This window comes from Penicillium manginii (genome assembly GCF_028828005.1).
Source record: "Penicillium manginii strain IBT 31320 chromosome Unknown utg000002l:1.0-5564898.0:1.0-5567710.0, whole genome shotgun sequence".
Classification (NCBI taxonomy): domain Eukaryota; kingdom Fungi; phylum Ascomycota; class Eurotiomycetes; order Eurotiales; family Aspergillaceae; genus Penicillium; species Penicillium manginii.
The window spans coordinates 3467901-3492998 of record NW_026643103.1 but is presented as its reverse complement, the minus strand read 5'-3'; the positions used below and the strand labels follow the sequence as shown (position 1 = coordinate 3492998).

The following is a 25098-nucleotide window of genomic DNA, read 5'->3' as shown; positions in this document are numbered from 1 at the left end:
GAAGCAAGAATATCAAAGCCAGATTAATCAATCAATACATCTGAGGATTACATCGCGGAACCCCCAATCGACACAAACGAGATTCTTACAGCAATGCAGCAGCGCCCATAAAGACGGCCGCACCGACCGCAGTGATCGAGAGCTGGACGCTAGGAGCAGCAGCACCAGTATAGGTCGAAGTAGCGGCGGAAGCAGTGCCGGTACCAGTGGTGGACTTGGAGGATCCGCTGGCGGACGAGCCGGTGCCGGTGGCCTCGGAGCCGGAGGAGGTAGCGGTGACGAAGCCAGAGCTGGTGGCAGTGGCGGTGCTGGTGCCGGTAGTGGTGGAGTCGGACTTGGTAGAAGAGAGCTCTGTACAAAGTAGACGGTTAACATTAGCCAAAGAATGCGCCAATCAGAGGACCTCGTGGGGTGAGGAATTCCAGGATTAAAGGTCGATCCTTACCAACTGTGTGGCCGTTGGCCTTGCAGGTGCTGGCGTAAAACTTCAGGGCCTTCTCAGACTTGTTGCCGCAGGCATCGGAGATGCTGGACTGGATCTTCTTGGAGTCATCACCGCAGATGCTGGACAAGTCGGCTGGGTCGGCAGTGTCGCTGGAAGGGGTTAGTTTCGCGGTCGGCCAATTCAGGGAGATCGGAGAACGACTCACCCAATGACGGACAGAAGGCAGGCGGGGGTCTGGTCGGCGGAGACGAAGCTGGCGAGGGCAACAAAGGCCAGGGCGAGAGTAGACTTCTTGAAGAACATGTTGACGGAATTGGTGGAAACAAATGAATTGACGAGAGTTGGATTGATTAGGACGGAATCGCGCAGCGAATCGGTGAGTCTTGAGAGTAGTATTGGTTGGAGTAAAGATCGTGGGGTGCAAAAGAGCGACAGGGTACGGCGAAAAGGAGTGCGCGCGTAACGTAGAGGACAAAGAGTGACGAAGGAGAACAAGTGAAGTTGAAGTCAGATCTCAGGCCTCGGGGGTCAGAAACCAAACCAGGGACCAAAGACAGCCCCAGTGGGTGCCTCCGGTATGGGGCTGTATGGTAATTAACAGCTCCCCGCTTAGTAGCGCATGGAGCCATAGCGGAGCGATGTAATACAAATACACTGTACTTTGCAACCCCACGCCTGGTCTCACTTACCCCTATAAAGGGTTTAGCGTCAGGGACCCCTAAAGCTAGATGAACTTAGGTATGTTGCATTGAGATGATACAAGTGCAGCGAAATAGTCAAAAATCATAACTTGCCAATAGATCCTGGATTACACACCTATTGATGTTGAAATAAGAATGCTTGTTCCCGAGGTCTATTCCAAGGTTAGTATAAGTAGAACCAAGGAAACGAGTCACACACAGGGTCTCGGTTTGGCTTCGCACCGGGAAATAATTCCTTCAATCTATTTTTAAACGTGAAATTTTTGGGAATAGTCAAAATTTGAAACTATCCTTGAATGTACCTAAGTAGACATTTACTGAAGTATCTCCAAGAGTCGTTGAATAAAATGGGGGGTACCAAGGCAATTAACGATATACTAGTAAAAGCGCCGTTACTGTATCATTCGCTTCGTGTTTTAGTGATACTGTGAGTATTCAATTGCTTCAAGGCAGCTTGATTCAGTGAGAAATTACCTGGGCAGTGCCAGTGATTTTACAATGTGCTTCACCTCACTCAAATAAAGTTAATTAAGCACTGTTTATCCCCCTATCTAGTATTTACTAGTCACGTGTATAGAGTACCAGTACTAGCATGCGTTGTTTGTGGTTGGGGTCGAAAATCAGGGGCCAAAAGGCAGCAAACGCGAGGCCATTCAAGTGCAAGACCCAGAGGCATCTTCGGAAAATCTACAGTCGGAGCCATCTACCTACTAGTAGGTACATTTTTGAACCAATGAATTCAGGTACAGTCATATACTAGTAGACTCCAGGGCATTTCCGAGCCTTGATATGAGTGACCCACTCTCTATTGCAGCAAGTGTTGCAGGCCTACTTTCGCTCGGCATCCAAGTCTCAGAGTCATTTCTCAAGTTCTACGCCGCGTACAAAAATCAGGGTGATAACATCAATCGCGTGTTGAAGAAGCTGGAGGGCATTCTTACCGTTTTCCGATCTCTCCAAGCTACTCTGAAAGCCCGAGAGTTTCACCCCGAAGAGGGACAGCTCGTTCAAAGCATCGAAGATTCCATCAAGGACTGCAATGAAATTATCCAAGAACTTGCAGAAGAAAGCAAGAAATATATCAAGATTCCGGATGGTGGAACTCGTGATAAAATTAGGACTGCCACTCGCCGTGTGGCTTACACATTTCGGGCCAGCACCTTGAGCAAGCTTGAGGAAGACATTCATGATATCCATATTAATTTGTGGTTTGCATTACATATTCTCAACCAGGGTGATCAGAAAGCTGTTTATGATGATTTGATCAGTGTCAAGTCACTGCTCACAAGCTTGCAGGTAATCCAAGTTTCCTCTGCGATACGTGGGTGGTTGAAGGCGCCAGACGCTACGGTTAATCACCATAGTGCGTGTGCAAAGCGTCGGGCAGAGACTGGAATGTGGTTTATCGATGGACAGCATTATAGTGACTGGTTGGAGCAGGATAACTCATTTCTATGGTTGAATGGGTTCGCGGGCTGCGGCAAGTCAGTCTTGTGCTCAACTATCATCCAGCATACATTCTTCCAGAAAGACTCAAGGCGGACATTGGGTTTGACTTTTTCTACTACACCTTCAGTGATCAGTTCAAACAGGACGAATCAGCCATGGCAAAAGCCCTTCTACTACAACTAGCTGGGCAGCGAGAAGAATGCGAGGATGAGCTTGAGGCACTTTATCAGTCATGCCAATCAGGAACACCCCGTATCGATGCTCTTTTGGCATCTCTACAGAAAATGTTTCAAGACTTTGTTCATGTCTACATTTTGCTAGATGCATTAGATGAGTGCACCAGGTATGAGAAGCGGGAGGGTGTATTGACTGCATTGCAAACCTTTCGACAATGGAACCTACCAGGCTTGCACCTGTTGATTATTACCTAGGTAGCCGTGATGAGCCGGACATTCGGCAAGCATTATGTCCATTAGCGACAAGTGACATTGTTCTTAAAAATGAGGATTAGGAAATCGACAAGGACGTCCGAAATTATATTTCTTATGAGCTAGAAACCAATTAAAGTCTTCGCAAATGGCAAGCACATCGCACTGAAATCCAATCTGCTCTATCAGAGGGCGGCGCCCAGGGAATGTGAGTTTAACCTTAAAGCCTAAATATGGTGACTGATCTAATATGGTAACTAGATTCCGCTATGTGGAATTTCAGTTAAAAGATCTCCAGCGGTGCTCGAGGACCAAAGTGCATCTCAATAAGCGTCTACAATCATTGTCTAAAGATCTAGAAGAGACCTATGATCGAACACTGTGCAATATTGATGAATTTTGTGTTGATGACGCGCGCCGCATTCTGACATTGCTCTGCTTTTCAATTGAGCCACTCACCAATCGATTGCTAGACGCCGAAGGTGTCAATGATATTTGTCTTGGCCTGATAGAGGTTAAACCGGGCAGAGAGGCTAAAGTTCGAATTGCTCATTTTCAGTACAAGAATATTTGATGTCTGAGCGTACCAGAGAACGGAGAACGAAGAGCTTTGCGTTGGAAAGCATTTCCTCTCAAGATACTATACAGCAGATATGCCTAGTTAACCTCACAGAACCAAGACTATCTTCGTTCCAAACACGCACCGACTTTCTTAAAGCCTATCCCCTGGGGAAATATGCTCCAACACGTTGGAATGACCATTATGACAAGGGATCAAAGTCCAATCCGGAATCGGGAAAATTGATTTCGAAGATATATACCGATGAAGGAGTTTTCACTAACTGGAGAATGCTTTGCATGTTCAATCAGAAACGTGAACCAGACCTCGAACTCATCGCAACCCAACTACACGATTGTTCGCAATTTGTACTTGAATGGGTCCTCGGTCATATCTTGAACGCCGGAATGAGACTTGGGTACAGCATGAAAGATATCTTGAATGATCAGGGCGTAGCCAAATTTAACGCCCTTCAAGCTACAGCCTCGGGAGGCCATTATAGTACGGTCCAGTTCCTACTAGACAAGGGCGCTGATGTGAATATTGCGGGTGACAACTATGGTGCTACTCTCCAGACTGCATCACGCAGAGGGCATCTTTCAGTAGTGCAACTATTGCTAGACCATAATGCTGATGTCGATGCTCAGACTTCACAATATGGCACTGCTCTAGAGGCTGCATTGGAAAGAGAGCATGAAACCGTGGCGCAAATTTTGCGTGATGCAGGGGCAATTTAAAAGGACTGTGTATGAAATGCTGCAAAAGAACTTAGAAAGGATGGCTTTTGCACTTGAATAACATCGTCATTTACTACCCAGCAGAAATAGCATGAGAAAAACGGACCAGAACCTTGGAAAGGATCTTCCCTTCCAAGGTATAGGGTTCAGGTTCCGTTTCCAAAGGCTCATTCCGGTGGAATAGCGATGCAGACAGTAAACCTTTTGAGTTCTGGTACCTACTAGTATTCCCCATCTTCTGGCCTATAATATGACTTCTCAACATGTACTTTAACTTTATTCAATCAGTCAGTTAGTCTAAATAGTCACACAAAGCGCTAGCAAAATGCGGCTCCACCCAATCCATTTATGTCCAAGTCCAAGAATCCGTCACTATGACTTCTCCCAATCAGGATCATAAATACTAGAGACAATCTCCTGAACAGGTAGCCTATTTTCCAAGATCTCCGCCCCATTAATCAAATCATTCTCTGCAACCCTCTTCTCGGCCTCGGCCTTATCCTTCGCAATCCCCGCCTTGACATGCCTCCTAACCAACCTCTCCCTCGCAACCTCAAAATCAACATGTACAAACCAAAGCTCATCCATCAACCCCGCAGCCGTACTCCAAGGAACTTTATCCAGACTGAGATAATTCCCTTCAAAAAAGATCACCCGACAACTGGCCGGAATCTCAATATCATTATCCACGGGGTCCTTAACCGCGTGGTCGAAACTAGGCGCGTAAATACTCCTCGAGTCCGGCGTAAGTGGCTTCCGCAGGTCGTGCACTAGAGCCAGGAATTTCTCGCCGTCGAATGTAAATGCTGCGCCGCGCCGGGCGAAAGCGTGTGCTGGGTCGGGCATGGCTGATAGCTGTGCGCGCGTGAGGTGGTAGCCGTCCATTGGGAGGGCTGCTGCGATGGGGTTGTTGAAGGAAGAGGAGGTATTTTCGGAGGCGTAGATTTCGTTTATGCGGTTCGTCATCATTGTTGCTAGGGCTGTTTTGCCTGAGCCTGGGATTCCGCTTACAGCGATCATTAGGCGGGTGTCGGGGGGGGGGAGGGTTGTAAATTTTGCTGGGTTGGTTAGCTTGAACTATAGAGGCGGGTGATTTTGTGTATGTGTCTGTGTGTGTGTGCCATGTAGAAGAAGGGTATTAGGGAAGGTGTCTGATATGGCGTGTGTGCTGTTGGGTGTATATGATGCGGAGTGGTCTGCTTAGACGTACCCCATGTCTTCTTGACCAGGTGATCCACCTGGGTATTCATGATTGTAGACGTGATTTTGTGTGTGTGAGGCCGGTGGCCAAGGAGGATTGAAAGGAGAGGTGGTGGGTGGTAGTGGGCTGTCTCCTTGTAGAATTGCGATTGCTATACAAGAAACTTGGACTCGGCGAGATTCCGATGACTGGTGTCGCGTGATGATTGCAATGCAAGGCTCTAAAGCTGGCGAATGCGATTGGTGGGAAAGACAGGGGTATGGGAGAGGAGAAGGGAGAGACTTAAGGTCTTCTCCAAAAAGCCCCGAAGATGCGCGCGATAACGAATTGGCGGGGCAGCTGCGATTGACGGATTGCGGCGGGGACGGGGACTGCAGTGCTCCGAAGGGGAACTGCCACTTCTACGTCACTTGTTGGAGTATAGAATATCTTGGATGCCTAGGCACATCTTCTCTATACATTACTCCCACTAATACTACTACACTAGTCCTGCAAGGATCTACTTATACTTCCTCCCCAGCACAATCATTTTAGACTTAAGATTTAGGATTCTGCACCGATGACATCATTCGATTATCCAGTCCAAGGCTGGGCGCTTTTATTGGACAAAAAATAAACACAAGCGCATCAGAAGTATGAAGTATGAATACACAAATAGAAGAGTGTTGGGTATTCAGAATCAGACGTCGGCGCAGCTGGTGAAAAGAAGAACCTCTCTCGCATCCCGTGCAAGAAGGAATCAATGCTGGTTCAAGACGAGAAACCAGGAAACAAACAATAAACAAATAACACCTTCAAAATGACAACCCAGCTTCAGGGGACCCCTGGGGCACCCATAAGATGTCCGAACGCCACGCAAATTGGAAACGAGACATAGGCAAAGCAAAATGGAAGAAGAAATGGACAAGCTGCAGGCTAAGTGGTGGATCCACCGTGAAAAAAAAACGACCAGAAAAACCTGGTATCGACCAGGCTAATATTGGGGAAATGAGGACAGGTCGATCAACGAGTACGGTCATTCTCGTTAGGCTCGGCGCTGGCGCTGAGGCCACGGCCCATGTTGCGCGAAAGGCCGGCTCCTACCCACCATTCATCGGGAATGTCCTCTCGGCGAGCAAGTCGATCCAGGATGGCCTGCATCTGATGGAGATCAGACTCACTCGAATTGTCCGAGAATGAAAACGAGATGGTAGGAATTGGGGGGTGTCCGCTGATTGTCGAGTGGAGACCGGCGGAACGGCGAAGGGGCATTTGAAGGCCCGAGGGAGTCAAGACCCTATGGTAATTTACAGGGGTATCCTCATCGTCCGAAGAAAAATCACATGGGTTAAGATGGTCGGGATACGGGTCAAGGGATGCCATAGTGAGGCTGGTGTCTAGGGAGGACGGGTGTGTTTGGGAGGTATTTGCAGAGTTTCGAGATGCCCCGGTGAGCGGTGCGTTCGTCGTAGAGGTGGAATTGGAGGAGAATGAGGTGTCGGTGGAAGGTAGATTGACATCGGGAGTGATGGTAGAGAGCAGAGTCTCCCAGGCATCGCGATCGCCATCAGGGCTCAGGCTGCGTTGCCGATCACCAAGACCATCAATAGCTGATTCCCGGGGTCGAACAGGTCCATTTCCGGTTCTGTAATCTCGCAACAGAACAGATGGAATGTGGGCGGTGGGTTCACGGCTTCGGCCATTGCTGCGAATGAGAGGAGGCAGGCGGATGCCATCGATGGATGGGTGGGATGAATGGTAAATTGCAGGGGCAAAATTTGGAGTCAAGAAGGGGCCCCCATTGCGCCCAGGTTGGGAATCATCCGGGCTTGCGAGAATATTGGCCAGGGCTTCGTCACGAGTGATGCGAGAGCGTCGACTCGAGTGATCCCGACGTGGCGGATTCGCACGCGCGGAACTCCGGTTCAAGGCTTCGCGCCGGGTGGTATCTAGATCCAATCCATCTTCGCTGACGCCGAGATTCAAAACAGGAGATCGCACTGCAGATTGTCGGTGGCCGATACCGTAATCACGGTGAATTTCATCGAGGAGCTGTGACTGAAGAGTGGTTAAAACGCCGCCGCCGCGCGCGCGGGAGGAATGGCGCGATGCGCGACGGATCGTAGGTTGACGGCGGATTGAGGATCGCGCAGAAGCAGAGGAATCTTTCTCGAGGCTGGTCTTTTTGTTATCGGCCTCGGAAGGCTCGCGCCACATCCTACACCCCAGTCAGTCGTCACGGCGATGAGGTGGCGCATGGGAAAAGGCAATGCGGATTCAGAAGGGAGTAGACTTACGGAATGCCCATTATGATAAGTAAAGAGTGAAGTGTAGAAACGAATATCAAAGGGGAAAGATGAGCAATTTGCTTATGAAACACGAATTTGACGCGACCCCAGACGTAGTGGGGATGGGAGGGGGGGTTGGAGATGCGATGGAGCCGATCGGACTGAAAAACCTCAGGGTGGTCCTTTGGGGCGGAGATTGTGGCCTGATGGCCTTGAGTTGACCGCTTCTATTAGTCATCGGAATAAGTGGCAGAATGAGTGCCGTGTCACGTGTCGAGTGACGATCCCCGCGGCGGAGCGGAAATCGAGCGGAGTTACTCTTGGGTTTCCCGTGATACGTTCTTGAGATTCCTTGAGCTCGCCATTACCTTGAATTTACCGTCCAAACCATGCCAAGTGATCCCCTACACCCCCAGGAGGAATGATTGAACTTGGTCTTAGCCGTGTCTCACGGCTTGTTCAGCAGAGTCCGCTGACATGGAAAGCGATTCATATTGCGGGGACAAATGGAAAGGGCTCGATCAGTGCATATCTCTCTCATATTCTATCTTCAGAGGGTATCAGATGTGGCCGCTTTACATCCCCGCACTTGATTGATCGGTGGGATTGCATTACGATCGGCGAACGAGTAGTCAAGGAATCGCTCTTTCGACAGATCGAAGACGAGGTCAAACGCCGAGACCAGACTTTGGGTATCGGCGCATCCGAATTTGAGCTATTGACTGCAACGGCCTTCGAGATCTTCAACCATGAACAAGTTGAAGTCGGCGTGGTTGAGGTGGGCATGGGAGGCCGCCTTGATGCTACCAATATCTTGAACAATGTGTTGGTTTCGGTGATCGCCAAGATTGGGATGGACCATCAGGCCTTTTTGGGGTCTACCATTGAAGAAATTGCCGCCGAGAAAGCTGGGATCCTGAAGTCGGGCGTACCCTGCGTAGTGGACGCCACCAACGAAGCTGCGGTGATCGACACAATTACCAAACGAGCCCAAGATTTAAAGATCGATGCCAGCTTCGTCTCTCCAGGCAAGGTGGAAGAGCAACTGCCAGCATTGGCCCAATTGTTTCGCAAGCTCGATCTTGAGCCTCACCAACAAGAAAATATGTGCTGCGCAGTCTCCGCGCTACGTCTTGCTCTATCTAAGATTCGCCCTGAAACGGACACTTTCTCTCTACTTCCCCGTCTGGCCGATGTTAAATGGCCCGGACGTTTGGAGACCATCTCCCTACAATCTTTGATTTCCCGCACAGAACCTACCCTCCTGGATGGTGCCCATAATCCACAGTCCGCAGAGGTTCTCGGGAAATACGTGAATCGCAAACTTCGACCCGATTCTGGAAGCGTGACTTGGGTGATTGCTGCCTCGAGTGGAAAAGACCTAGCCGGTGTTTTTCGGGCTATCATCCGACCCGGGGATAACGTTGCTACGGCCGAGTTTGGACCTGTGGAAGGCATGCCATGGGTGATGCCGACCAATGCATCCGAGCTTGCAGGGGCCATTCGATCTATTCCCAAGATCGGTCGAGTACAAGAGTTCGAAGGCGATCTGCTTCCCGCAATTAAGTGGGCTGGCGAGGTGGCTGACGGTCGGCCCCTTGTCATTGCTGGTAGCCTGTACCTGGTTTCCGATGTGCACCGCTTGCTTCGTGACGCACAGAAATGATATCCTCCAAGGCTGTCTTAAACTTGAAGTTGCGCCTGATCTCCGACCAGAGTGAACTCGATGTATATATAGTAATAGAATTAGACCGCCAATGTAAATAACACTCCACCCTGTGATGTGGGGAAACGCCTCACCATAATGCGAAAACAAAGCCGTGGGAAGTACCAAGCGTATTCCAAAGCAATTTCTCAAGTGCAGACCCCTTGATTTGGTGCCTAAACCCAGAATTAGCTGTGTCTAGTAGGTACTTAGGTACCCAACTTCCAAGGTTTAAGTGGAATGGCTTGATAGGGCTGATCAGCACAGCCGCTGCATCATGCGGCGGCTTGGTGGAGAAGGAAAGTTCAAAACAACCACCGCTACCCCAACACCACACCCCCCCAAGTTGACCCCCCCCATCCCCACGGAACCCGGTGTTTGCTCTGATTTGAAGGGCCTCTCACTCATTCGAATTCCCTTGGTATCCCTTGAATGCGCACCGGGTATCGGTAACCCCGTGGACACCAGGGCGCGAGAGCTGAAGTCCTGTGATGATTGCTTGGTGAGACCCTGTGCACTCCCTCCTCAGCCCTGCAATCCTGCGATACCGCCATCTGTCGTTTGCTACACGATTGGGACCAAATCGACTAATCAGCCGAATCTCTACAGAACAGGCGGACATGAACTCTGAGCTCGCTGCCCTCGGCTCCTGCCTTCTTCCCTAGCTCCTCCAGGGCTCCCACCCCCCACCAACCCCCCAGTCAACCTGAAACCCCATCCTGACGATCGGATCAAACACCTATCGGATCACCATTTGGCCCCCTCGGCCTAGTCTGCGATGGTTTCTCGCTCCGAGGTGAGTGAGGGGCAGCGCCCCCTCACCCCCTCCAGAACCCCCGGTACGCCGATGAAACCGCGATTGGCACGAGTCCAGACGAGTCCGACAAAACTTCGAGAACAAAAGCCAAAAGAGGACCAACCATTGAAGTCATCGGCTAAGGATGTTGCGGAGCTCAAGGACTATGTACGATAACACTCCCCCTCCCCCCTCTTCCACTGGCATGGCCGCACAACGGGGCGTCAAGCATGCTAACATTGGCTTTTGGGGTTGTATAGCAATTGGGTGATTGCCTGGGAAGAGGCGCTTTTGGATCAGTCTATCGCGCACTGAATTGGAACACTGGTGAGACCGTCGCGGTCAAGCAGATCAAACTGGTGGATCTTCCCAAGAGCGAACTGCGCGTTATTATGGTATGACCCCGCAGATCCCGACTGTCTTGTTACCTCGAGGACTCTTCTAATATGAGATATCGCAGCTTGAAATTGATCTTCTCAAAAACTTGGATGTCAGTCGTTCTCTCCCCCAATCAACTCAACGCGGACTGACCCAAACAACAGCATCCAAACATTGTCAAGTACCATGGATTTGTCAAATCTGTAGAAACTCTAAACATAATCCTGGAGTATGTGTTTGAAGCCTCAGGTTAATCATTCTCGATATCGAAAAATACTAAATTAACTACCAGGTATTGTGAAAATGGATCACTCCACTCCATCGCTAAGAACTTTGGACGATTCCCGGAGAATCTTGTGGGGCTGTACATGTCGCAAGTTCTTCATGGATTGCTGTACCTACACGAACAAGGTGTCATTCATCGTGATATTAAGGGCGCTAATATTCTTACCACCAAGGAAGGCCTTGTCAAGCTTGCTGACTTTGGTGTGGCCAGTCGGACCACTGGGTTGAGCGAGTCTAGCGTCGTTGGCACACCATACTGGATGGCACCAGAGGTCATTGAGCTCTCTGGTGCGACGACAGCCTCGGATATCTGGAGCTTAGGGTGTACCGTCATCGAACTCCTCGAGGGAAAACCACCTTATCACAGTCTGGCTCCTATGCCAGCATTATTTCGCATTGTCAATGATGACCACCCCCCCACTCCCCCAGGGTGCATCCCCAGTATGTCACTGTTATCATTGCCTGACATACCGTGCCAGCATGACTAACTTTTGAACAGGCTGTGAAAGATTTCCTCATGCAATGCTTTCAAAAAGACCCCAATCTGCGAGTTTCTGCGAGGAAATTGTTGAAGCACCCGTGGATAGTCAATGCTCGCCGCTCTGATTCTGTTATACCTAAGAAATCCACGGAATATGAAGAAGCAGTTCGGAGTGTGCAAGAGTGGAACGAAGCACTCCGTTCTCCGGAGGCGGGTACATCACGAAAAAGCAACAAATTTGACAACACTGCCTCCCATTCCGTCCGCAACACACCCCTAATGGATACGTTGCCCTCTCCGACTTCTATAAAGCCAACCGATCGCTATAGATCCCCCGAATCCGCTCAAGATGATAATTGGGATGATGACTTCGCGACGGCAATTTCTCCAAGTGCGCTTCAATTGCCTCATCTGCGTCCACACGACAACTTTGGGGGTATGCTTTCGTCTGAAAGACTGAAGGCATTTGCTTCACTTGACGGCACCATGTTGAGACCAGATGATAGCTTTGACGAATTTGAGGAGACATCTGACTCATTTCAAACCGCAGAAAATGATCCTTTACAGACGATCCGCCCTTTGCCAGCCAGGCCTACGGCTATCGAGCCATCCAAATCTCATAGTCACACTCGGCGTCAGCCTAGCAAGGCTTCGTCATCCGCCTTTCAAAAAGTCCCCATTCTCTCACAGAACCCTGTGCCACATATGAGGAGAGACCGACCAGCACATCTCTTCAAAGAAAATTCAGTGGAGGATTACACCGACTTCATAATGGCAAATGAGGATGTTGACGGGAAGGTTGCAGCATATAAAGTGAGTTGATTTCGAGAGGTTCAAAATATAAGACTTGGCCGCAGGTCGCTAAACAGTCCCAGGAAACGGATGGTGATCCCGCATCGCCAATACGCGACAAGTCATTCTATGATTTCGATGAAGACTGGGGTAGCCAGCAGCCCCAGCTCCGAAAACAGCTCTCTGTGAAGCGCGACCGTACCACCATTGAGATCCAGAAGTTTACCGAAAACGAAGACGATGAGGATTTCTCGGATATTCTTGGCAACGACCAGGTCGCTCTGAATACATCTGAGAGTGATGACGAAGGGTCTGACCAGAACAGCTTGAAGTTAAACACCAAATTGTCAACCAATTCGTGGTTGGGTGACCAAGACGACGAAGATGATCCCTTTGCGCAATTGGAAGAAGGCTTTGATGAGATGGATTTGGAAGCAAACATCCAGCGTGACAAGAATGCTCGCCTCCGCAGTCAGGTGGAGGGCTTGGTAGACTCTTTGAAGACTTCTCAGGACGAGGATGTTCTCGCAGAAATCTCCGAACAACTCCTTGCTGATTTCTTTGACCTGCCCGATACCAAGAATATCATCATTGGTGCCCATGGAATGCTTCCAATCCTGGAAATTCTCGACACCTGCCGTCGTCGGGATGTTATATTCTATCTACTGAGGATTGTGAACGCCATTATTTACAACGATTATGAGGTTCAGGAGAATCTGTGCTTCGTTGGTGGAATACCCATCATCAATGAGTTCGCGTCGAAGAAGTACCCCCGCGAGATTCGACTTGAGGCCGCCGCTTTTGTCCAGCAGATGTACCAAACTTCGACACTCACTCTTCAAATGTTCGTCAGTGCCGGTGGCTTGAATGTTCTGGTAGAATTCTTGGAAGATGACTACGAAGATGAACGTGAACTGGTACTGATCGGCGTTAATGGAATTTGGAGTGTCTTTGATCTGCAGGTTAGTACCCTACCGGTCTAGTTCAATGATCTTAATACTAATTATACCCTTCCAGGGATCGACCCCTAAAAACGATTTCTGTCGAATTTTGTCCCGGAATTCCGTCCTTGATCCTCTTTCCCTCGTTTTAAGTCGAGTTTTGGATGAGGAGGGAGACTTGGCAGATCTTGTAGAGGCTCGCATTGCAAGCATCTTCTTCATTTTTTCGCAGGCTGAAAACCATGTCAAGGAAATGGTCGCGGAGCGAACGGTCCTGCATAGTAAGATTGATCCACGATATTATTACTGTTCTTTAGGATTTCGCTGACAATTTCTTGCAGGAGTTTTGAAAGATCTGAAGCGAATGTCGCCCATGCACCAGGTCACGATGTTGAAATTTATCAAGAACTTGTCCATGCTATCTACAACCCTTGATGCTCTTCAGAACTCCAACGCTATCGATGTTCTGACCGATCTTCTTCGATCCGCGATGAAACTCAGCCAGCGCCACTTCCGCGAAGTTTCAAACCAAATTCTCAACACCATCTACAATATGTGTCGATTGAATAAGTCTCGGCAAGAAGACGCTGCTCTCAACGGTATTGTTCCCTTACTCCAGAGGATCGTCCACACCATGGGGCCTCTGAAGGAGTTTGCTCTTCCAATTCTGTGCGATATGGCGCAATCTGGAAAGGTTGGTCGCCGTGAATTATGGCGCAACAAGGGTCTTCCATTCTATATCTCTCTACTTGAAGACCCTTACTGGCAGGTCACCGCTTTGGATGCCATCTTTACGTGGCTCCAAGAGGAGACTGCCAAGGTCGAAGAGAGTTTGCTGGATAATCGCCATGATAAAACCTCATTCGCCGATTCCATTGTGGCTTGTCTGGCAGAAGCGAAAGCAAATGCTTTTGAGAATCTTCTTGAGCCCCTCCAGAAGCTTCTCCGACTGAGCCCCCCTGTTGCCTCTACCTTAGCCCGCCCCGATCTTTTCACACGATTAGGACAGAAGCTGCACCATAATAAGGCCGCTGTTCGACTGAACATCCTGCGTATCATCTCAAGCATATGCGATTCAAGCGAACAGCAAGGCGAATTGCTCGTCTCGTACGGTTTGCTAGACGCGATCCGCGAGCTCGAAAATGACCCGGCCATCCTCGTCAGAGACATGGCAGGCAAATTGATCCAGTCCAGTGAAAGAAGCGAAGCCTTCGGCGTCCCCAAGCGCCGACCAACAAGTCGCAGAAAAAGCACATCAACGACCCCGCCCAATCCTTTTGCCGCCTCAACTCCATCCACCCCTTCCTCAAACCGCACCAGTCAGTCCCGAGCCAGCTACTTCGATGGCCGCGAAACACCCCGTCATCCTCGTAATGCATTGGGTGGCTCCTCTCTCGCCCTCCGACCTGGAAGTCGGGACGGTAGTGGTTCGGCCTTGAATCCCGCTGTTAACGGCAGCGCCGTTAATCCACGTTCCCGACTTTCGCGCGGAATATCTAGTAATAACCGTCTTTCGCAACTCGAAATGCTCCAGGATGAGGAGGGCAAGGCCCCTAGTTCCCTTGGTCGGAGACCGTCCATCATCCCTAGGCGGAGGAGGACGACTGTCGCCGACTCTGAATGGACTTGACCTAGCTCCCTTGACTTGCCGTATCTTGGCAGCCTGCTTCGATTGCCCTGCGATCTCTTTCTACTCACACATTCCTATTTTCTTTGTCCATGCTTCTTGCTTACCCACTTTTCTTTCTGTTTCTCTCTTTGTGATAAGACCACGGCGTTTTCCGAGGGTGGGCTCTGGGCTACAGGGTTATTGATCATTATGGTTTTGCTCCCCAAAACATGTATGTCTTTCCTTTGTTTGCTAAGCTGCTATGCTGGGCACTGGTTGCTGCACATACAGACTACATAAACTTCTGAATGAGACATAATCTATAATACTTTGCCCTCATGGGTGGGCATGTTGAAATACGTACTTTGGATCAAGTCTGCCAGTGGCATATTGGGAATTCCTCGGGCAGTTTCCCTTCTGAGTGCTTTCGCTTTCAGTCGCCGTTCATTAACTTGGAACCTTAGAGCTGTAAATGGACGAAGTGATTCTTTGTCCGCTATGTCGAGAGTCTCTTGGATCCCGTTCTCCAGCTGTCCACTGGTATTCGTGACATTCGTAGTTCTTTGATACTGGACTCGGCGAAGTGATGTTCTTTGTACCCTTCGCGTGTCTACCTAGGTAAGCTCTCGGTCTTAGAGGTTAAAATCCTAGATGCTCGCGCTGATCCCTCCCAACAAGCTAGTGCTCTGCTCATCTTCTAGCTTGATGAACTTCTCAAAATGCCCATAAAGCGAAAGGCTGTCGATACTGAAGGGGACAAGAAGCCCTCCAGGGCGAAAGCGAGTACACCTTCCCCAAATGATAGCACCGACAGAAGAATTCTTGAAGTCAAGGATTTGGACCTAAAATCGCCTTAGAAGGGAAAGATCGAACCTATTCTTGAGCCAAAACGCCCAGAAAAATTCCGGCCATGGCCGTATATAGAGAAAATGATACCTGTGAACGATGCAGAAGATCTACCCGAGAACTGGCACATGAATGAGGATGACCTTGATACCTAGTGAGTAGTTATACTAGTACGAGCTTACTACTAGTAGCAGATATATGAGTAGGTGCATCTTTCTAACATTCGATGCTTCACAGTGATATCGATGGTCAAATCGAGGGATGCAAAGAGAGAATCAGAGAAAATATAAGACCCTATATTTTTGAACACAAACCAGAGGCGTATAAAAAATCAAAGCAGCATTTTAAGTATGAACTCCCTCTCTGACTACTACTAATTGGAGTCATTTGGTTACCGGGCTCTGACTCGCTTCCTATAGGGACGTACTTAAAAGCCAGCCCAGAGCGCGTACCGTCGAAGTTGCCTCACGGTTACAGACGCTCGGAGAAATAAAGACGAGGATAGAGAGGAGCGGCAATGACGAATATAAGCAACTACCAAATGTCAGATCTCTCATTTATGCGTATGAGAATAATTACTTGGATTGGAATGAGAACTTGGTCACGTATTGGTCCAAGGGTCAACCGCATTTTACGCCCAGACCGGTTGACTGGGAGGAGTTTGAAGTCATCAATAAAGCTAATGATGGTCAAGAATCATTTTTGGTTGAGGGAGTAAGTCCCCTGTATAAGAAATTGCTAAAAATACAGCCCAAGAATTGCTAATTATTCCATAAAGCTGTTTGGTAATTTATCTCGATTCCGGGCCGCTGAGGCACGAACATTAAGTCCAATGACCGCAGCATATCCTTCTCAGAGGTATGACTGGCTGAAAAACAATATTAAGCTTCAGACCAAGTATTTCCATACGCTAACTGATGAGAGTACCCAGGTACCAATAGCTATCCGCATTCCGGGCTATAACAATTGGGTCCTTCTTAGTTTCTTGCGTGACACTGGGGTGCGAGATAATGACCATATATGAGGGCGATATCCGACCAATGATTGGACGCCACTGACCTCCAGAACACAAACTGCTTCCCCTGGCGGGGATTGGGTTGGTTATGGGTGCCACTGGCTCTACTGTGATCAACTATTGCGAGCTGGAAGCCACACTCCTGGATTCCTGGGGGCGCAGAATGACGCCATGGACGAGAGTCATGGCCGTATGCGAGCCCGGCGACTGGTTCCCTTCCGGATCTGTTCCCAGATTAGATGATCCGTTTACTAGATTGATGTTGTACACTGCTTCTGCGCCTGATAGTTCTAGCAACATGTATGTTTGCCATAAAAAGGGCCCATTGGTGAACAAATGGTATACCGGCTGTAGATCTTCTCCGAAACCCGGCGCGTATGTCCAAGCGCATTCCAAACCAATATCAAATGACTCCGGCAGCTCCGGGTTTAACGATACCTCCCACAGCACCTCCAATCCTTGATGACACTGAGACCATGTTTGGCCCAGGTCCAGCACCTGGTGTTCCGTGGGCGATAGGCGCCAGTTCTCCTTTCCCCCAAATAGTTCGAGTCTCCCAAAGACTCCGGGTCCTTGATATGAATCAATTATATTAGTACCTAGTACTAGTAACTCTCAATTTATTTCATGAATTATTAGTATGTATCGTAGCTGATATCTTCAAGTTCCCAATGGATATGCGTAGTAAGCAGTGAGTCGTGAGTTGTGACCGATTGGTCAACTACGTAGTACCCTAGGGGGATGAAGATTTGACTACTAACTTCATGACAGGCCTCTTATAAGTACCTAGGTAGTCAATACAAGTATGATACACTTCAATTGGTATCTAGTATACTTATATCTACCATCTATACTATATGTACTTTTATAGTTCGTTTCGGAATCACGTGCACGTGCGGCCCGAGATCGGGCGAGCGCCAACCGATTGGCGGCGAAAACCGAGACCTTCAGGGAATCCCCAAAAAATTGCCTGGACACCTTACGATCGTACGATCCCCCATGGAGTGAACGGTTTCTCTCTATCACCTTTTCGAAATCTGCGCTCGAAATTTCCTCTCCCGGAACGGCTTTTGTTCGGAATGAGCGCTGCATTTCGCGTGCCGCTGCGGGCCTTCGCCAATCCCGCCACGGCCATTCGACAAACATCAACAATCTCGATCGCGAGCCCTGCGCTCTCTTTCAGCGCAACACGCTCGCTCCCCTCACTCTCGAGATCGATTGCTTCCAAGGTATGGAGTCGTCATACCGCTGAAGCACACCCGCAAACTACTTCGTTCACCCGGTGTTTTTCGACAAGAACTTCGCCTCTCGGGTCCGCGGGGGAGAATGGGACTAATAACGAGGGCGTGAAACCAAAGCCTGTCCAGTCGCAGAGCAGGAAACCGATTGCGCTTTTGGTTGTTCTGGGTCTGCTTGCTGTTGGTGCAGCTGTATACTCTGAGGAACTCAAGCATGGATATGGCGCGGCGCGGAGAAGTGGTCGCGTGGTTGGTACACTGGCCGTTTGCATTAATGAGTAAGTGCATCGAAGATTCTGAGAGTGTCTGGATTTGGCGTATCCCAAGGAATTTGGCTAACATGAATTGCTCTCCATAGCTATCGCGTGACTCTCAACAAAGATACCTCAACCCCCGAAGAGCGAGACGAGTTGATCCGCGCTTGCCACAAACGCTGCGCGGAGCGTACCTTGCGAGTCCTAGAAAAGAATGGCTCGATCTTCATCAAACTGGGCCAACATCTCAGTAGCATGGGCTACTTGCTCCCCATCGAATGGACTACAACCTTTATTCCGCTCCAGGACAAATGTCCCGTGTCGTCGATCGAGTCGATCGAACGGATGTTCGTTCAGGATACCGGCCAAAATATTGATGAGCTTTTCAGCTATTTTGATCCCGAGCCTACTGGTGCTGCTTCCTTAGCACAGGTTCACGTCGCTACGCTGAAGGAAACCGGTCAAAAGGTTGCAGTCAAGGTGCAGCACCCTGCTCTAGCTGAGTGGGTACCTCTGGATCTAGCATTGACCAGATTTACGTTTTCTATGCTGAAGCGTTTTTTCCCGGAATATGATCTGGAATGGCTCTCCCGGGAGATGGACCTGTCTTTGCCAGTTGAGCTGGACTTCCGCATGGAGGCTCAGAACGCTACTATTGCCAGTGATTACTTCAAGAAGCACTCCGATGTCCCATTAGTTATCCCCGAAGGTATGTCTTGGAAAAGCGACCTATATTCTCTCCATCCTCGAATTTGACCTCAGTACTAACAATGCTTAGTTATGTGGTCTCAAGAGCGCATTCTAGTCATGGAATTCATCGCCGGACGACGCCCCGATGACTTAGAATTCCTTGACACGAACAACATCGACCGCGACGAAGTCTCCGCCGCCTTCGCTCACATCTTCAACGAGATGATCTTCGGCGATGACGCCCCGCTACACTGCGACCCGCATGGCGGCAACATCGCCATTCGCCTCAACCCTAACAGCCGCCACCCAAACTTCGAAATCATCCTCTACGACCATGGCCTCTACCGTACCATCGACCGGGACCTACGACGCAACTATGCCAAGCTATGGTTGGCAGTCATTGATGCTGACGTACCCCGCATGCGCGAGTATGCGTATAAGGTCGCCGGCGTCACGGACGAGCAGTTCCCACTCTTCGCAAGCGCAATCACGGGCCGTGACTATAGCGTCCTGACAAAGAAGAATGTTGCGTCTATCCGTACAGCCGATGAGAAGAAGGAGATCTCCGGTGCTCTTGGCGAGGGTATGTTACAGCAGTTGGTAGTGTTGCTGGGCCAGGTTCCTCGAATTATCCTGCTCATCCTCAAGACGAATGATTTGAGTATGCTACCCTTCCCTTCCTTTGCCTCACTCTCCCTCTTTTCCGCTTCGGATCTTCATAGCTAACTATCCCGCCAGCTCGCAGTCTCAGACGAGAATCTGCATACCCGCTCCGGGCCAATGCGCACATTTCTCATTCTAGCCCGGTACGCCACTCGCACCGTCTTCGAGGAACAAATGGAGACTATTGGCGCTTCCGGCGGCGTGTTCTTGAATTTTTTCCGCTATCTTTCTGCTTGGGTCGGTTTCTTGCGGGTCGAAGTCAAGCTTTCTGTTTACGAGACCGTTCTCTCGATGAAGAGCCGGTTCGGACTGCGAACTGGTTGATTTCGCCTGTAGCGCGCTGCGCTCATGTCCCTCTCTTCTCTATTTCCGTTTGTATATATTCCCCGGTTCTTATGTTTTTGGTTGGTTGGTTTGGCACGGATTGTCTGCCCGTACATCTGTGCATCAGCGATGGCGTTTCGTAACGTTTCCCCCTGGTTTATCTCTTTCTCCTATCCCCCTCGAGTCCGCACATAAAAGGATTAGTTGTGTTTTGTCTTTCTCTCGTTTTTTCCCTTTCATGACCGTTGCCTGTTCTTGGCAGTTTGTATAGATAGATCCTTCACCGATAGAGACAAAAGACATAGACTCGACAGAATACGCAGCCAGTTTGAGTTTTCCAAGGTTCCAAATGTGCTTGCTACCTACTAGTACTGCTAGTAATATTAGGTAGAATTATTACTAGTGTAACTGGTCTATTTCATGGCCCCTGTCTACTTAGTAGGTACTGGTAGTACTTTAAACTACTACCTTAAAACCCTTGGAAAGAGGATTTCTGGTTTAATCGTTCCATTAGAAACTATTCAAGGCACCACGCTTTTAAGAATAAAGAGTATCAATCGAGGATTCCAATACCGAGGCGCCGTGACAGAAAAAAAAAAAGAAAAAGAAAAAGGTGGTGTGGCAAACAACATGCACGAAACGTAAAAACAATAGGAAATGTCTGTACAGCAAACAAATATGCAGCATTTGTTTGAAAATTCCTCCGACCGACCGACCGCCACTGCGAACTGATATTTCGCTGCCACAGCCGACCGGTTATACCAGGCTCCCCAGTAATCATCTCTGCATTCCCCGGGGAAAATATTTCAGTCCTCGATTAAACGACTGTTTTCAAATGACAAAAGCGGTTTCGCGGGAGTATCACTGCGTTAAAAGCAAAAGCAAAAGGAAAAAGTGAGGTGTGTTTTGTCTTCGGCTCGGAGGTCCGACCCGAAAACGAAGCCTGCCGCTAACAGAGAACATGTCCGTCAATTTAGATAGCGGCGGCCGGGCTGCCCATATCGACCTTGACGTCGGGAATGGAAGCGCCTGTCCCGGAGAGGTCGGTTGAGCGAACATTGGGGTTCTTCTTCTGGTAGTCGTGGATAGCCGATTTAATAGCATCTTCGGCAAGCATCGAGCAGTGAAGTTTGACAGGGGGCAGGCAGAGTTCCTTGGCCACATCAGTGTTCTTGATCTTGCCGGCCTCCTCGAGGGTCATGCCGCGGACCAGTTCGGTCAGATAACTGGATGAAGCGATGGCGCTGCCACAGCCGAAGGTCTTGAAGACGACGTCATCAATCTTGCCGCTCTCCTTGTTGACGCGGATCTGAAGCTTCATGACATCGCCACAGGCGGGGGCACCGACGAGACCGGTGCCAACGTCCTGGTCGCCCTTCTTGAAGGAACCGACGTTACGAGGGTTGTTGTAGTGATCCAGGACCTTCTCGTGGTATCCGCGGCGCTGGATGGGGGCAGCGAAAGCTGGGGCAACACGCTGAACAGCAGGCTGGGCCTGGACAGACTGAAGGCCAGCGAGGGGAGTGTAGGCGCGAGGCGCGACAGAGCCGACGCGGGGGGCGGCGGTGACGATACGCTTGAACATTTTGGATGTGTTGTGGGTGATGAGATTGATTCGGGAGATTCTTTCGATGGAGAGGAGAGATGTATGGGGGATAGTTGAAAGAGGCGAAAATGAAACCGATCTGATAGGGAAGAAAGAGGGCGATGAATTCATTGCTAAATAATCTGATTGCTTATCTCAGCTACCGCTAAACCTAATCGGGAGTCCAAATCCCCCGGAACCGCCGGCCATCGGAGCTGACTCATCCAAGTTCAACCGGTTTTTGCCATTCTTTTAGTGTATCATTACTCTATTACTTTACTTTATTGGGGGTGTATGTTCTCAGGAGTCTCATTTTAGTCAATTTAAACCTCTATAGGAGCCCTCTTCTTCCACCATCCATCCATTACCCCCCCATGATATCAGACGGAGGGGCAGTGGCGAGTCTCGGAGGCCATTCGCTTTCTCCGCGGTGGATGCAACCAACTTCTGGCTTTCCCGATGGAGATTCCGCGGGCCAATTGTGCATCGATGATATCAAATGGTGGAGAAGCCCAGCTTACCTTCCAGGTAGGGATATTCACGGACAAGCTCGATGATTTAATAGATCAGCGGGCCGTTCTTTCTCTGGAAAAGGAAGCCAACAATCCTATTCGAATTCTTTCGATCTTTCTCTTCGACCCCGGAAATAATGCTGAAGTGTAGCTAAGGTCTGTGCGGTCCGAGGTAGTCCGAACCATCGGAGTTAAGGTGCTGACGCCTGTTCGGACTCGGTCAATATTTCGGGGTATTCTTCAGCTGTTCGGTCACTAAGGAGCTATCATGTGACTGGAACGGTTTGCCTTTTGCAGAGGACAGTGCGAGAGAGTATGGAGTTGTAGTTTTCGAATCTCGTATTTAAGGTTTCAGGCTTTTAGATATTATCCAATATTCTATTTATCTATTCCGTACCGCCTAGCCAGGTTTATCCAACTATGATGGTTAGTATGCTTCAAAGTAGCAGTAAACATAGTTGATAGAAATGGGATGACAAACAACCTGGTCCGGCAATGCTTGGCACCTCCCCTCGTATCAGCCAACTTCTTCTCCGGCGAACAGTATACAGTACCCAACGGTTGTCGTAGCTACATACATCTGAGTCAACTCGGGTCTCATTGCCATGTCCCCCAAGAACACTCCAGATCCCAAGACCCTCGGTCGGTCCTCAGGGGTATGTACATCCTGTCTCACCCGGGGATCATCACTTGGAAACTTTGAAGCCCTCGAAAGAATGCATGGTCCTGGTGGTCACAGCTGATAGTATCTACAGTCTATAAATGCTCCCATTGCAGCATTCGCCATGGCCCTGATCCTAGGCTCTTACTGCATCTCATCTATTCGCACTGCACGACGCGAGACCCAGGGGCAGTCAACCACGACACCAGACGCGCCCACGCGACGGTCGTTGGGTGGGAAGGACTCGTGGGTTCAGCAAGCGCTGGAGGAAAGCCAAACGGGCAAGGGAGGGAAGGCGTGAGGACTCAAAGAGAGCTGGAGAGTACTAGTTGAAGCCCGCGGCTGTGGTTTCTGCATGCCCAGCCCTGGAGGTGGCTGCTTTTGATTGTTTACATTTGCGTTGCATTTAACGGCGTACAGCAACATTTACAATGCTCGGCTCAGATCATGAAATTCAATTCATTTGCATTCAGAGATCGACAATGATATTTGACACTAAACTAGAGGCTCTAACTAATGATTGAAGGGACTTGAGCACCGCTCAAAGACCATTCTTCATCTTCGTGATCGATCAGAATTTTCAGTGTATTGAATGATCATACACCGGGCGTTTAAGTGTAGAACAACCCGGGTCAATATTCATAGAAAGATCATCATATGAATCGTGAAGAGAAGAACTTGAATGGTCCATCGAACCCCAATCCTAATGGATGGATTATCGGGCGTGAGGGCGAAAATAGAGTGCTGATAGGCCAAGATGCAAGCATCTTGTGAAGGTCATTCTCCTTCACAAAGTAGTACTAGTATCCGACTCCTGTCCACAGCTGAGAGAATATTGCAGCCACCTAGGAGTGACCCAATCTTGGTGCGATCATCTTCATTCTTTCCATTCGATCGCAGGCGAGATGCCATTCAAACACAGATGCCATTCAAACACAGATGCCAATGTTGACACTGCCTGTAATTATACATCAAAATCGGCAGGCAATGTGCAGGCAAAGCAGGATGTAGGCATTACAATTGCGGTTGTAATTGCAGGGCAGTGGAAGAAGGAGAAAGCTGAAAAAGCGAAGCGAGAAAAATCATATGCGGGTAATCACGTGATGTATTGCTTACTCGACCAATCACATTGACTCTGCCTTGACTATACAACACTCGCTTACATCTTGAATAAGAAGTTGCGAGCAGCCAGGAATGGATACTGCTAGCCAGAGTAAGGCTACAATTATTCAGAAAAAGATAAACTATCAACGTTTTTCGCATGTCAATTATCCGTCAAAACAAACTAACCCTACTCGGTCGCGATTGATGGCAAGCCAAACATGCCCAACCCTCATCAAGTTAGTATAACGCTAAGATATTAGATGAGCCACACTTTGATGTTACCCGACAAGTCCATCTGAAACGACTCGAATCAAATCACAAAGCCGGGCAACTAAGTGGCCCTGGGATTGGGGCTGAAAAAATCGGCCCCCAATCATTTAAGGCTACAAAACAACTTTAGCCTCGCCAATAACCGCATCATCCCTTTTCTCTTCCTTCTACAACCTCCAAGCAAAGTCAGGAAGATAGAGGGAAAAAGCAAAAGAGAGAAGAAAAAAGACCGAAGACATCATCATAATGTCTTCCCCCACTGTGGATGCCTTTTTCAATCGCCTCGACTCAACAGTCACAATCGGGTTTCTAACAGTCTGGATCCTTGCTGCCGTGGGATTCATCTACATCCACATTCGACACCCAGACAGGAATTTCTTTGATATTCTCTTATCAACCAGTCTCCTTACATATCTCATCTTCCGAATGGTCGTGGCATGTACAAATACCAACCCCGATTCAATGGTGTACCGCCTCACAACTGCCCACCGCCGCTCACGCCGAGGCGCCCTGGCAGCCCTCGTGTGCGCTTGTTCCTGGGTCTACATCCTATTCTTCAAACTCTTGACGCTGTTCCTAGTCAACTTTCTCTGCATAATTACATTTTCCGCCCATCTTTACCCGGAAGCCTTTGACAATCTAGAGGGAACTCCACTACCGGGGTTAGAGAGCTCCGGTTCCGATATCGAGTTGCAGAAGGCGCGTTATTCCCATGGAAGGCTCAGCAAAGAGGAATATTTTGACTCGCTTGAGAAGTTGAAGAAGGAGGTGGACTTTGATCCTATTCAAACGTTTGGTTGGATCCCGCCTCGCGTCTTGATATGCTGCTTTGCTTTGGTGTGGTTCGCATGCTCTACCCTCATGCTCTATATCGTCCGCCTTTGTTGGAAATCGACAAGAGTTGCCTTTGGACCTTCTTCTTCCCTTCCTGCTCCGCCAAAGTCGCATGTGGTTTAGGTGTGTCAGTTTATCGACTTGATTTACAGAATGATAAGATTATTAGGCGTATATGATGTCCATCTATGCATCATAATCTCATGGAATTCCAATATTTTCAGCCTTAAAAAATAACCATCATTTCATTTGCACGTTTATACACATCATTGGAAAAGAAAAGAAAGAGACAATCGGTCGGAGAAAAAGACTGTTTTTCAACGCAACC

At 49.1% G+C, this 25098-nt stretch overlaps 12 protein-coding genes across 12 annotated transcripts; 8 read left to right on the top strand and 4 right to left on the bottom strand.

The window, feature by feature from the left end:
- Nucleotides 1-85: 85 nt before the first annotated feature.
- Nucleotides 86-748, bottom strand: N7533_002589 (putative GPI anchored cell wall protein; the record flags this gene model as incomplete). Its single annotated transcript, XM_057099239.1, has 3 exons — nt 86-351; nt 446-594; nt 651-748. The coding sequence occupies 3 exons, from the start codon at nt 746-748 to the stop codon at nt 86-88; spliced, it is 513 nt and encodes a 170-aa protein (XP_056964375.1).
- Nucleotides 749-1935: 1187 nt separating this feature from the next.
- Nucleotides 1936-4319, top strand: N7533_002588 (ankyrin repeat domain-containing protein; the record flags this gene model as incomplete). The annotated part of the gene is made up of 5 exons (XM_057099238.1): nt 1936-2612; nt 2678-2938; nt 3163-3231; nt 3285-3505; nt 3583-4319. 5 exons carry the CDS (start codon nt 1936-1938, stop codon nt 4317-4319), a joined length of 1965 nt encoding a protein of 654 aa, XP_056964374.1.
- Nucleotides 4320-4691: 372 nt separating this feature from the next.
- On the bottom strand, nt 4692-5569 carry N7533_002587 (kinase-related protein; the record flags this gene model as incomplete). The annotated part of the gene is made up of 2 exons (XM_057099237.1): nt 4692-5377; nt 5530-5569. 2 exons carry the CDS (start codon nt 5567-5569, stop codon nt 4692-4694), a joined length of 726 nt encoding a protein of 241 aa, XP_056964373.1.
- A 953-nt stretch (nt 5570-6522) lies between these two features.
- N7533_002586 (uncharacterized protein) lies at nt 6523-7807 on the bottom strand (the record flags this gene model as incomplete). The annotated part of the gene is made up of 2 exons (XM_057099236.1): nt 6523-7717; nt 7797-7807. 2 exons carry the CDS (start codon nt 7805-7807, stop codon nt 6523-6525), a joined length of 1206 nt encoding a protein of 401 aa, XP_056964372.1.
- Nucleotides 7808-8208: 401 nt separating this feature from the next.
- Nucleotides 8209-9453, top strand: N7533_002585 (dihydrofolate synthase; the record flags this gene model as incomplete). Its single annotated transcript, XM_057099235.1, has 1 exon — nt 8209-9453. The coding sequence occupies one exon, from the start codon at nt 8209-8211 to the stop codon at nt 9451-9453; it is 1245 nt and encodes a 414-aa protein (XP_056964371.1).
- An 817-nt stretch (nt 9454-10270) lies between these two features.
- On the top strand, nt 10271-14795 carry N7533_002584 (serine/threonine-protein kinase; the record flags this gene model as incomplete). Its single annotated transcript, XM_057099234.1, has 9 exons — nt 10271-10456; nt 10549-10683; nt 10749-10778; nt 10831-10895; nt 10959-11392; nt 11461-12245; nt 12308-13186; nt 13242-13446; nt 13507-14795. 9 exons carry the CDS (start codon nt 10271-10273, stop codon nt 14793-14795), a joined length of 4008 nt encoding a protein of 1335 aa, XP_056964370.1.
- Nucleotides 14796-15493: 698 nt separating this feature from the next.
- Nucleotides 15494-15775, top strand: N7533_002583 (uncharacterized protein; the record flags this gene model as incomplete). The annotated part of the gene is made up of 2 exons (XM_057099233.1): nt 15494-15601; nt 15632-15775. The coding sequence occupies 2 exons, from the start codon at nt 15494-15496 to the stop codon at nt 15773-15775; spliced, it is 252 nt and encodes an 83-aa protein (XP_056964369.1).
- A 71-nt stretch (nt 15776-15846) lies between these two features.
- On the top strand, nt 15847-17098 carry N7533_002582 (uncharacterized protein; the record flags this gene model as incomplete). The annotated part of the gene is made up of 4 exons (XM_057099232.1): nt 15847-15968; nt 16064-16334; nt 16463-16478; nt 16686-17098. 4 exons carry the CDS (start codon nt 15847-15849, stop codon nt 17096-17098), a joined length of 822 nt encoding a protein of 273 aa, XP_056964368.1.
- A 616-nt stretch (nt 17099-17714) lies between these two features.
- Nucleotides 17715-19804, top strand: N7533_002581 (ABC1 kinase family protein; the record flags this gene model as incomplete). Its single annotated transcript, XM_057099231.1, has 4 exons — nt 17715-18151; nt 18232-18836; nt 18906-19478; nt 19563-19804. The coding sequence occupies 4 exons, from the start codon at nt 17715-17717 to the stop codon at nt 19802-19804; spliced, it is 1857 nt and encodes a 618-aa protein (XP_056964367.1).
- A 973-nt stretch (nt 19805-20777) lies between these two features.
- Nucleotides 20778-21389, bottom strand: N7533_002580 (iron-sulfur cluster assembly scaffold protein; the record flags this gene model as incomplete). The annotated part of the gene is made up of 1 exon (XM_057099230.1): nt 20778-21389. The coding sequence occupies one exon, from the start codon at nt 21387-21389 to the stop codon at nt 20778-20780; it is 612 nt and encodes a 203-aa protein (XP_056964366.1).
- A 1117-nt stretch (nt 21390-22506) lies between these two features.
- Nucleotides 22507-22863, top strand: N7533_002579 (uncharacterized protein; the record flags this gene model as incomplete). The annotated part of the gene is made up of 2 exons (XM_057099229.1): nt 22507-22557; nt 22657-22863. 2 exons carry the CDS (start codon nt 22507-22509, stop codon nt 22861-22863), a joined length of 258 nt encoding a protein of 85 aa, XP_056964365.1.
- Nucleotides 22864-24182: 1319 nt separating this feature from the next.
- On the top strand, nt 24183-24893 carry N7533_002578 (uncharacterized protein; the record flags this gene model as incomplete). The annotated part of the gene is made up of 1 exon (XM_057099228.1): nt 24183-24893. One exon carries the CDS (start codon nt 24183-24185, stop codon nt 24891-24893), a length of 711 nt encoding a protein of 236 aa, XP_056964364.1.
- Between the last annotated feature and the right edge of the window lie 205 nt (nt 24894-25098).